The 11,567-nt window shown below is 56.9% G+C and overlaps 1 protein-coding gene across 1 annotated transcript; it reads left to right on the top strand.

The window, feature by feature from the left end:
• The first annotated feature begins 488 nt into the window (after positions 1-488).
• On the top strand, positions 489-6,755 carry TMEM119 (transmembrane protein 119). Its single transcript, XM_029217266.1, has 2 exons — positions 489-511; positions 4,649-6,755. Exon 2 carries the CDS (start codon positions 4,661-4,663, stop codon positions 5,507-5,509), a length of 849 nt encoding a protein of 282 aa, XP_029073099.1. The 5' UTR covers positions 489-511; positions 4,649-4,660; the 3' UTR covers positions 5,510-6,755.
• The last annotated feature ends 4,812 nt before the right edge of the window (positions 6,756-11,567 follow it).

Here is an 11,567-nt window from a genome sequence, read left to right as displayed (position 1 = left end):
GCAGCCCGGCTCCCACTCTGCACCCTGAGCCTCGGAAAACCTGAGTCACAGCTGGAACCAATTGCGGGGAATTTTCCTTCTCATTTTCAGGGACCTCGGAACCTCCTTGACCTCATCCTCTTCAGAAGGGGAGGCAGGATCCCAGCTCTCTGGGCCGTAGGTGCTCCACATGACGGCCCTGTCTGTGTGTCTGTTTATCCTCAGACTGCCCTGGGGACCGGCGGTCAGGGAGGAAATGCCCCATCTGGTGTCCCCGGGGCGTGGAGGGGACGCCCACGGGTGTGAGCAAGGGGGGACTGTGTGTGTGGCCGAGCTTGGCCCCGCCCCTGCCCCTGTCCCCACCCCAAACCCACTTAATGAAATCAAGCTGGCCCTGCCGAGGGGAGGGAGGGAGGCGGGAGGAGGCGGGAGGAAAGGGGCGGGCGGCGGCAGCCCAGAGCCGCGGCCACAGGGCACTGCCACGGACTTGCTCTGCTCCACCTGGCGGGACACCCTGTGTGCAGAGGAACTGGTGAGTCCTGGGGGCCCCTCCTCTCTCCAGGGAGCCTGGTGTGTCTTGGAGTTTAGGGGGCCAGTGTGAGTGCTTTGGGGGGCTTCTCTAAGTATGTGTGAGCTTTGAGTGTGTGCTGGATGCTGCCTACTTGTGTGTGATCTGCGCTAAGGGGGCGGGTGGCGGGATGTGTGTGCACCTTGGATGCCTCCCGAGTGCGGTGCTGGGTTGGCCGGAGTGTTGCGTGTGTGCAGTTGTGTGTGGGCAGTTGGTTTCTTGCTGTAGGGGATGTGTTGTTCTTGGAGAGTGGGCACCAGGGTAGGTGCTCCCAGGGTCTGCGGGAGGGTGGTATGGATGGGGGTGGTCCCGTCCATGGGGATACACGGGGGCGGTCAGGGGGTACATACGTGCACATGTTGTCAGAGAACCAGCCCGTTGTGTGTCCACGTGTGTCCTCTGTGTATCTGTGCTGGTGGGCAATCTGGGGTGTTGAGATGTTATGCGTCTGTGTCTTTGTGCCTGTGTTGTGTCTGTGTATTGTGTGCCCGTGCTGCTGCCGCTCTGCGCGTGTGTGCGTGCGTGTGTGTGTGTGGATTTTGAGCCTTCAGGATGCCCGTCCCTCCCCAGGCCTCCCATCCAAGGGGCCCAGGTCCCTGTCCTCGGCTGCCCCAGAGCAGGGGGTGCAGAACTTCAGCCAGAACCCCTCCCCACAAGGCCACTAATTGAAGCCAGGTTTATGGGGGCCACCCCTCCCCCTCTGGCCACCAGTCTCTGAATGGGGGTGGGGCAGCCACTCTGGCCCATCAGTCTCAGGTTCTGGGGAACTTGGCCTTAGGGATGGATTTGCCTCATCTGCCTATTCCTGACCTCAAGTGGGGCTATCACATTTGAAAACGATAAACTCTATGGTGAGTGAGCTGGGCTCTGAAGAGAGTCCCTGCTCCCAGCTAGGAGTCCTGGATAGTCACGTGGTGCCACTACTTGCCGTCCACACTGTGCCAGCCACCTCTATTTCTCGTCCTAACAATAGTCCAGGAAGGTGGCCTTATCCCCATTGTACAGATGTGGACACCGAGGCCCAGAGAGATGATCTGCCTGGTCTCAAGACACACAGCTGGGAAATGACCTCCTCCCAGGTATTCGGAGCCGCCTCTCCAGTCGGGCTCTGCCCTGACTGGCTGTGCGACCCTGGGCAGGCCTTTCCGAGTGTTGGGCCTGGGTTTCCTCTTGGGTTAAACAAGAGGGGATGGCCTAACCCCACCTCTTAATGGCCTGTGAGTTTCCACATCCTGGAAAAAATGAGGACGCAGGGAGGAGGTGGGGGCAGCTGATGGGCAGAACGGTCATTTCAGAGCAGCCCAGGCCCGGGTGCCCATTCTACAGAGAGAAGACTGAGGCCCAGAAGGGTCAGGGGGCTCGTCAAGCAGGGTCACACAGACATCTCCTGTGAGGCCTGGCCGGCTCCCGCACTTTGCCAGCACCTTTCCCCCGGAGCCCTGTGGGGAGGGTTGTGGTGGGTGTGGGGGACTCTGAGAAGTCGGGGTCTTAGCCTTTAAGATCCAGAGGTAGTTTCTGTGGCCTCTTTCCTTATCCTCTGCCCCTGCCCCCAAAAATCCAGGGGAAAGGAGGACTTTTCTCTGTCCCAATCACTGCCGCACATTCGTGTGTGTGTGTGTGTGTGTGCGCGCGCGCGCGCGCGCGCGTCTGGTCCTGGATTCCTCACTGGCCACTCAACAAGATTTCACTCAACGAGGTAAAAAAGTTGCTCTTTCCTGGAGAATGGGGGGAGACAAGGAGCAAATTTACACATCAGGTGAGAATAATCATCATTTGTCAACCTCGGGTGGGAAAATTGGCTGATCCTGCATCTCTGCTGGGGTAGGAATTCGACGGCTTCTGAATTTCACCTTCCCTCGGGGAGCAGCTGCTCTGCGCCAGGCACTTTCTGAATGTGCTCTCATCCGGTCCTAACAGCTCAGTGAGCCAGGCCCTGTGCTTACCTCCTCACTCTGCCCCCAGTCTACAAATGGGGAAAGTGAGGCCCAGAGGGCCCGGGCAGCAAGCTAGGCCCAGATGGAGCTAGGATTCTAATCCTGGCCTAACCGGCCTTATCACTCTGCTGCCTGCAGAGCTTCAGTACAGAAACTCCACAGCCGTCCCCCCAGGAAAGTCCCCTGGTCTTCAGGCCGCACTGGTCAGAGTTGCCGTCTATGGTGAGAAGTTTCAGCTGCCACCATGAAAGGTCTCTCCCGGGCTTGACACAAGGCGGGGGAAGGCAAGAGAGAAAAACCCCAAAGATCAAAGCTCTTTGTAGGAACCTATGCTAGCAAGTGTCAGAGAGTGGAGGGCCCAGGAAGGCTCCTAAACTTTGTGGAACACCTCAGATCCTGGTTCCAGCTGACAAGTGATGTCAGCCAGTGATGTGAGCCCATTCCTGGGCCAGCCTGAGGCACATGAGAGAGAGTGTGCAGGGTGTGTGTGTGTGTGTGAATTCTCAGAGTCACAAAGGAGGAGGTTCAAATCCCAGCTCTGACACTTAGCATCTGTGTGCCCTTGGGCAGGTCACTGTCTGTCTCTGAACCTCTGTTTCCCCATCTGAAAAATGGAGACAATGTTAGTGCCCAGGGCTTCTCTGGAATTGCACCCACAAAAGGGGCTTAGATGAGTAACCTGTGATAAAAGTACACAGTGACCAACTCATTTAAAATGAACCCCTGGGTGAGTGTTGCCTCATTTGATGTCCTGGGAATTATCTTTTGTGTTTTGCCATCTGAGCCAGTTTGTCCAAATTCGTATCACATCAGGTGGCCCCGGGTCACTTGGAACAAGCCACTCAGTAGCCCCATGTCATTCCTACATCATCTTCTGAATCCCCAAGTCAGCATGAGTTGGTACTGTCACCCCCTTTACGGAGCTGGGCCTGAGGCCTGGGCACTCAAGGGGACCTGCCGTCAAGATGTTGGGCACCTGACTTCCTGCTCCAGCCCAGGAACTCGCTGTGTGGCCTGGGGCCTGCCCCTTGCCTTCTCTGGGCCTCTGTCTCCCCATTTCCAACCCCTGGAGAGGGCACCTCAGTCGGGGCATCGTGAGGCTTTTCCATCTTGGCACCTGTAGCCCCATCCAGAGTCCTGTGCCCTCTGCTGGGTGGGGCAGAGGCTCTCAAGGGGCAGCCTGGGGTGTGCAGGAAGGGGTTCCTGGGTTTGTCTGAGAGGCCAGGCTCACTCACACTGGCTGGGAGATGTACTGCTTTAGAAGCCGACTCCTCCGTAAAGCTGGGCCATAAGGAATTTATTAGTCAGCTGGGCTGTCTGGGCCGGGAGGGTCTGGGGGCTTCACGTCGGGAGCAGCTTTCCAGCGGGGGGAGGGAGGTGCGGGGTTCATCTGGATCCCATTTGGTGGCGGCCATAGGACTTAGGCTCCAGCTTTGTTCCAGGCACGAGGGTTCCCTCTGGGCCTCCAGGCCCTGCTTTGAGCCTCGAGGTGGGGGTTAGCCATGGGGCACATGCTCACACAGGCCTCTGCTGAGCTCAGAATTGGGATGCTTCAAAACCTATGCATCTTACAGAGACGGGACCGCAGAGGAGCTGGGAGCAGCGAGGATGGCTTCCCAGAGGAGGGGGCAGCTCTCTCAGTTACTCACTGAGCCCTACCATCCTCTCTCCCTCCATGCCTGCATCCAAACCCCAGCTCTTCCTCAGCAAGTCACTTAATCCCTCTGAGCCTCAGTTTCCTCACCTGGAAAATGGGGAGAATGTAGTACCTGCCCTATTGGGCAGTTCTCAGGATTCAATGAGAAATTCCATGTAAGAAATGTAAAATAGTGTCTGGCACATGGCAAGCAATGAAAGGGTAAGTTCTTATTCATTCAGCCAACTCCATCAATGTGCGTTTATTGAGCACCTGCTGTATACCAGGTATGATGCAAAACCCTGAGGGTGCTGAGATAAACAAGATTTAGCCCTTGCCCTCCAGAAGCTCAGAGTGAAGTCGGGGGGACCAGTGTAAACCCCGGGATGGGGCCCATTGTATGGTGGGGAGGCTCAGGCCCGGGGAAGGGAAGCGACTTGCTGGAATAGGTTCTGTGTCTGCTGCGCCTCCTCGGGGTCCCCTGAGGCTGGGGCCCCGCCCTGACATCTCTCCTGCCTCGTTTCCCCACAGGCTCTAGGCAGCATGGTTTCCGCGGCGGCCCCCAGCCTCACGGCGTCTCTGCTGCTCCTCCTGCGGGTCCTGCCCACGGCGTCCTACTCCGTGTCCCTGCGGGCCACCTTCCTGGAGGACACGGCGGGCAGCGGGGAGGCCGAGGGCGCGTCGGCCTCCTCCCCGAGCCTCCCGCCGCCCCGGACCCCAGCCCTCAGCCTCACCTCGGTGGGGCCCCAGCTCACGCCCCTGGCGGGCCCCAAGCCCCCCACCAACTTCCTGGACGGCATCGTGGATTTCTTCCATCAGTACGTGATGCTCATCGCCGTGGTGGGCTCCCTGGTGTTCCTACTGCTGTTCACCATCTGTGCCGCTCTTATCACCCGCCAGAAACACAAAGCCTCTGCCTACTACCCCTCATCTTTCCCTAAGAAGAAGTACGTGGACCAGAGTGACCGGGCAGGGGGCCCCCGGGCCTTCAGCGAGGTCCCCGACCGTGCCCCTGACGGCCGGCCCGACGAGGCCCGGGATTCCTCCCAGCAGCTCCAGGCTGACATCCTCGCTGCCACCCAGAACCTCAAGTCTCCCGCCAGGGCCGCCCCGGGTATGGGGGACGGAGCCAGGATGATGGAGGGCAAGTCGGAGGAAGAGGAGAAGGGCAGCCGGGAGGTGGACCAGGAAGCCCAGGGACATGGGGTCCCGGCAGAGAAACCAGAGGCGCCGCCAGGGGAGCCCTGCTCGGCACAGGCGGATGGGGCTGTGGCAGCTGCTGGAGGCCAAGGGGAGCCAGAAGCAGCTCCCTCATTAGCCCTCGGAGCTGGGGGCCCAGCTGGTTCCCTCGAAAACCCCTGTGCTTGCGGCAGTGTCCCCCCCAGCATCTAACAGGCCTCTAGGGCTGCCGGCCCTGATTGTCGGACCCCTGGTGGTCACCTCCTTGGGCACAGAAAGGTCCTCGGCCCTTACCGTGCTCCGACACCCCCTACTCAGCCACTCCCCGCGGCAAATCCTGGCACGTCTGATCCTACTACAGCAGGCAGAGATGCTGGTCTCTGTTCCACCCTCAGGAATCTCATCCACTTCGAGAACATTTGTCCCCGCAGCCCCAAGGTACAGCTCCTCTGGGGAGATGGAGCTGAGGATGTGTCCCTGTCACAGCCACGTCCGCTGGGAAACATATGTCTCAGGTCCCTTGTGACAATGCAAACGTCGCTGCTTTCCATCGAGGTAGGAAAGAGAAACAGAATAACTAGGAGTTTTGGAAGAGGTTGAACAGATGGGAGATGCAGAGGTGCCTGGGGTTGAAGCAGGGAGAGGTGCCGCAGAGGATCAGTCAGGAGGCTTCCGTGAGGGGTCCTGCACCGATCACAACAGGTTCCTAAGTGAGCATTTCCCAAACTGGGTTCCCTGGAAGAAAGATTTTGAGGTCCAGTGAATGAACTGAGGAAACATTGCTTCTCTGCTCTGCGTACCCCCCTTGGAGCCCCCCAAGGCTCTGACAAGTCCCGCAGTAAAGGTGCCCATGGAATCTGATTTCGCTTAGCCTTTCCCAAAAAGCTTTTGGCCGCGGAGTACTTTTGTTTTTGTTTTACAGCCACAGAGTAAAATCCTGAAGAGAACACTCTGGAAGTTACAGCTCCAGGTGTGCTCCAGGGCGCCCCCTCCCCAGTTCCTGGTTGGTCCGGGGTGAAGGCTGTGGAGGTGGAGGCTCGGCCTCTCAGGGGCTGCCTCTCATCCTGCTACTGCTGCGGGCATGGGGCAAATGAATTGAACTTTCTTGCCAGGGCCCCAGAGCAACCTAGAAGTGGTGGGGGGTAGGGCTGTGTGTGAGGGGACCCCACTCTGGGGGAATCTGAGGGGATCAGGGAGGGTTTCCAACAGGCTGGAGCAGGGGGACCCTGACCCCCTGCCCTTCACACACACACACACACACACACACACACACACATATCTGGCAGCCTGTGCCCATAGCATTCTTTAGTCTTCGACAAGGGAGCCTGAGCTCCGTCCTGATTTGGGGAGGCTCTGGGGGGGGGGTTCCTCTTCCCCATCCCTCCGTCCCCCCTCCCCCCAACCTCTGCACAACTCTCCAGGTGCTAGGATGTAACAAACTAGCACAATAAACCTTTATTCTGGCCTGAGCGTCACTGGTTTTCTTGGGGCGGTAGCGGGGGAGGAGTGAATCTGCTGGGAGGTGGGAAGCATTTCCCCTGGGCTGTTCCATGGGGGTGGGGCAACTTTCTGGGGCCAGGGGCTGAATGGGCAGATTGGTGTGGGAAACGGAGGGAGGGATGGATGCTCCACGGGAACAGGGGCCGGAGCTGGTGCCCCATCAGCCCTGGGCTTGTGGCCACAGAGGCAAGTTCCACGCATGCCTCTGCTACTTACTGTGTCTGTAGGAGAACCACCACCTCTCCGTTTCCCCCAAGGGGCAGTGGAGGGGCTTGGGGCTGAGGTTTCGGTTTCCCCTGACCCTGCAGAGCGGCTAAGGACTGGCCCGGGTGTTAGGGACAATGCCACACTCGCCGCACCCTTGGCCAGTGGTGCGTGGGGCTGGAGGCAGCCCTGGCTTGTGTCTCCTCGCCCACCAGCCTCCTCCCCGCCTTTGATGGCCATCCCTGCGGCCACTGCTCCCCCTCCGTGCTGGAGCTGCCAGCTGGAATCCAGATGCGGCTGGGCTGCGAGCACGTGCTGGATCCCTGGGGTGATGGGGGCAGGGAGGCCATCCTCCTGCAGCCCCTCTCCTCCGCCGACCCCACATCCATCCGGAGGGGGCCGGGGTTTGGGTTTCATAACACACAATGGCCACTGTCCTGCTCAGTAGGGAAGGGCCCTCCCTCTCTCAGCCCAGACAGGCTCCCGCCCAAGAATGTAGGGAGAATCGAAATACAGATACCGAATACCCGGGTGCTGTGTGGCTGGGACCAAGTCACTCAGCCTCTCTGGGTGGGACAGGCTCTCTCCTTCTTCCTGAACTCCTGCGGGGTCCTAAGCGCTTGGGTGTGGCTGGGAAGTGCATGAAGCTTCCTCATGACAGGCAAAAGCCAGGTAAGACAGAAGCGGACTTTGGCGATCCCTGGGGAGCAGGCGGGGAGACATCTCCCAATCAGCAGCATCCCGGTCAGTGGCTCCCCATTGGTGCCCAGTGGTCCCTCCAGAGAACGTGGAGTGTGTGGCCTTAGCCACAGCCTGTGTCCCCAGGGACTGCTGGGGGCGATAAAGGAGGTGGTCTGAGCCCCAGTGCAGGAGTCAACCTCTCCCTCACCTCTGAGCTTTTACAGCTACTATTCCCTCTGCCTAAGACACCCTTCCACCCCCCTCCTTGCCTTGCTAACTCTCATCTTCTAGCTTCTGGCTTAGATGTCCCCTCCTCCTGGGAGTCTTCCTGGATGCCCCGCACCCAGCCTCTCTTCCACAGTCCCCTGGGCTCAAGGATGATAAAAATTGCTTACAATTAAGGGACATCTGTTATGTGCCAGGCATTGCTCTAAACAGGGGACATCATTAACTCGTGGCAACCCTACGAGGTGGGCACTGTTATTATCCCCATGTCACAGATGGGGAAACTGAGGTCCAGAGAGGGGAAGTCAGTTGCCCAGGTCCCACCACCAAGATTCCAGGCCTGCAGTCTAATTCTGGAGTCTGAGTTCTCCACTGGGCTCTACTGCTTTTCTGATGAATGAACGAGTGACAATGAAGGAAGTGCTTGGGGAGGGAACAGCAGGGCCCCACTACCACTGAGGCTTAGAGCCGCTCCACTCTGCTCCCGCCTCTGTGATGGAGTTACCCAGGAGGGGCCGTTTATGCACACACATCTGGCTGGCACCAAGCGGGGAGTGAGCCGCAGAGGGAGACCGTGGTGGGAGCATGTGTGGCTAGGGCCAAGTGGGGGTGGGGGGAGAACGGGGCTTAAGCGTGTGGGTGAGGGGTTCCAGTGTTCCCAGGTATCCGGGAGGCTGCCAGGGCACAACCAGGGCCCCACTTTCCCAGGGCTTTTAAAACCTCACGGCGGCCCCCAGCCTGGGAGTCTGTCCTGGGGCCAGGCCCTCTGCTGCCGTCGAGGGGGAGAGGGAGGGCGAGCAAACCCACCCCGAGACATGAACCCTAGCTCGTGTGGGAATGGGGCTCCTGGTGACGTGTGGTAGGGTTGGGGGTTGCTGAAGAGCCCTCTTTCCCATGTCCTGTGCTGCTCTGATCGCTCGGCAGGCTGGGCATAATCTGGCTGAGGTCATGTCCGGGGTGTGGGCAGGAGGGGCAGAACCCACACTTCCCAGGCCGTTGTGTGCTGAGCACATCATCCTTAACCTTCTGGGGTGCTCAGAGTGGTTTGGGCTCTGCGGTGAGACCACTTGGGTCAATGCCAGCTCCACGCTTTCCTGGCTGTGTGACCTTGGGTGAATCACCTCACCTCTCTGGGCCTCTGTTTCCATGTGTGTAAAGAGAGGATGATCCTACCCCACCCGGCAGGGCTCTCCACCTGCACAGTGGGATTACCTGGGAGCTTTTAAAAATCCTGACTCCTGGACCCCACCCAGACCAATGAAATCATCGTGTCTGAGGGTGCGGCCAGGCAGTTGTCACAGGCAACATTCACAGTCCACGAGGAGAGGGGCCTGGGGGTCTGTCCACCACTGTCTCCCTAGCACTCAGCACGGTGCCTGGCACATAGCAAGTGCTCCGTGTGTGTGCGCATGTGTGTAAGGCTGAAGGAAGGCATCGTGCCCACACATCCATAACCACATTTAACCCTCCCCACACTCTACAGAGAGAGGAGCAATATCATTATCCCCATTTTACAGATGAGAAAACTGAGGCTCAGAGGGTGTAGTGACTTGCCTGAGGTCACACAGCCAGGCATAGCTGGTATTTGGACCCAGGTCTGTGGCTCCTCAGCCTGGACTCTTCAGCGCTGAGTCTCCTGCCTCATTTTAGAACTTTGTGGTCCAAAAGTAGAGCCCCTCCGCTGATGGTAGGGTGGGCACGTGCGTTTTGTATCCATTGCATTTCATCTTGGGTCCCCCTTCTTTGTTCCAAGCCCACCCTGCCTCCCGGGGTGGTGACAGTGACTGCCCAGTGCTTGTCTCTGTTTTCATTCATAGACACTTGGAATCATCCAGTTTTCCTTCGTTGGGCTTAATTAAAACTCTGGATTCCAAGGTGGCCCAGGAGTGAGTAGCAGGGTCCTAGATCTTTTGTTTTCCAACCGTAATTCTTTAGTGAGCACCTACTCTGTGCCAGGCATTGGGGAGAAACTGTTAACAAAACAGATCTGAGGCTATATCCTCGTGGAGGAGATGAAACTTCATAAAAGAATCATCCAGATGCAGCCACAATGATTAATAACAGGCATAGCCTCCATTTAAAAATGGACAGTTATTCACTTCTGGCGCTTTACCCATATTACTTTTTACAGCTTTACCGAGGTATAATTGACACACAATAAAATGCACATATTGAAGTGTACAGTTTGATAATTTTGACATATGTGTATAAAGCCATCACCACAATTAAGATGATGGACATATCCGTCACCCTTTGTAATCTCTCCTTACTGTTCCTCTGCATCCCCCACCCCAGTCCCCAGGCAACTATTGATCTGCTTCCTGTCACTATGAATCATTTTTATTTTCTGGAGTTTTGTATAAATGAACCATACAGTTCAGTGTGTACTCTTTTTTTTTTTTTTTCTTTTCTTTTCTTTTTGGTCTGGCTTCTTTAACTCAGCATAAATATTTTGAGATTCATTCATGTTGTTGTATCTATCAATATTTCCCTCTTTTTTATTGCTGAGTAGTATTCCCTTGTGTGAATGTATGAAAACTTATCTGTTCACCAGTTGATGGATGTTTGGGTGGTTTCCAGCTTTGGGCTATTACAAATAATGCTATGAACTACTGATATTATTTTATCTCTTCCTCCCAGCCTTCTTAATGAGATGATGGTTAGTTCTCCCCATTTTACAGATGAAAAAAATGGAGACTCAGAGAGGTCAAGTAATTTATCCAAGGTCACACAGCCAGTAGTTGGAGCATAGAATCTTAAAGAGTGAGAATGTTTGAGCTACATGACTTTAGGGAACCGCTAAAGTTCAGAGAGCCTCAGACCAGCCCCTCATTTTATACTCGGGCATCTGAGGCTGGGTCTCGTCCAGAGCTGGGTGAGAATTTGGGGCTCCAGTGGGCAGTCTTGTGCTGTGTCTGGCTCTGCTCTGCTTTATCCTGGCTCTTCATCTGGTTTGGGGGAAGGATCTGTCTGGAGTGGGATAGGGATTTGACATTTTTTCAGGAGGTTTTAATTTCAGGATTCCTCCGGCTGCTCAGAAATAGCAGGAAGGATTTGGTGCTGGCTCCAGGGCCCGGGAGGTTCCCCCGCAGCTGCTCCCCCTCCCCAGGCGGGTGCAGGGTTTATGGCGGCAGCTGCAAAGTATGAAATAGTCCTGCTCGTAAATCTGCTCTTGCCAGGGTCCCTGATGCCAGAGGCCTCTGCGATGCTCAGCATGGAGTCCCACCAGCCGCTGGGGACCTGCAGGGACACTGAGGGTGCCCTGGCAGGCCGGAGGGTCCAGGTTTAGGGTGTCTACCTGCGGCCTCTCCCTTAGGGTTTGGGGAGCCCAACTCAGCTGGAGGGGCTGGAGAGGGGAAAAGACTGGGGTTGCATACGGGGGATTGGGAACAGCGACGGAAGGAGGAGGTAGTGGACACGGAAATAAGGAACCAGGAGACCCAATTAAGGGTCCTTCTAGCTGTGTGACTTGGGCATGTCACCTTTTTGAACTATGGGCTCCTCACTTGTAAAGCTGGGGCCACAGCCCTTGCCCTGTCTCCCCACAATACTGTGAGGTTAATAGATGTGAATGCACTTTACAAAGTGCAGGGCAGGGTAGCCTAATGGTTAGGGGTTCAGATGACCCGGGATGGAATCTCAACTCTGCCACCTCCCAGCT

The sequence above is a fragment of the Monodon monoceros genome, unplaced genomic scaffold (genome assembly GCF_005190385.1).
Source record: "Monodon monoceros isolate NGI ecotype Baffin Bay Population unplaced genomic scaffold, NGI_Narwhal_1 Super_Scaffold_1, whole genome shotgun sequence".
In the NCBI taxonomy this organism is placed as follows: Eukaryota; Metazoa; Chordata; class Mammalia; order Artiodactyla; family Monodontidae; genus Monodon; species Monodon monoceros.
Note: the sequence above shows the minus strand (reverse complement) of the source record. Positions and strands in the feature narration are given on the sequence as shown.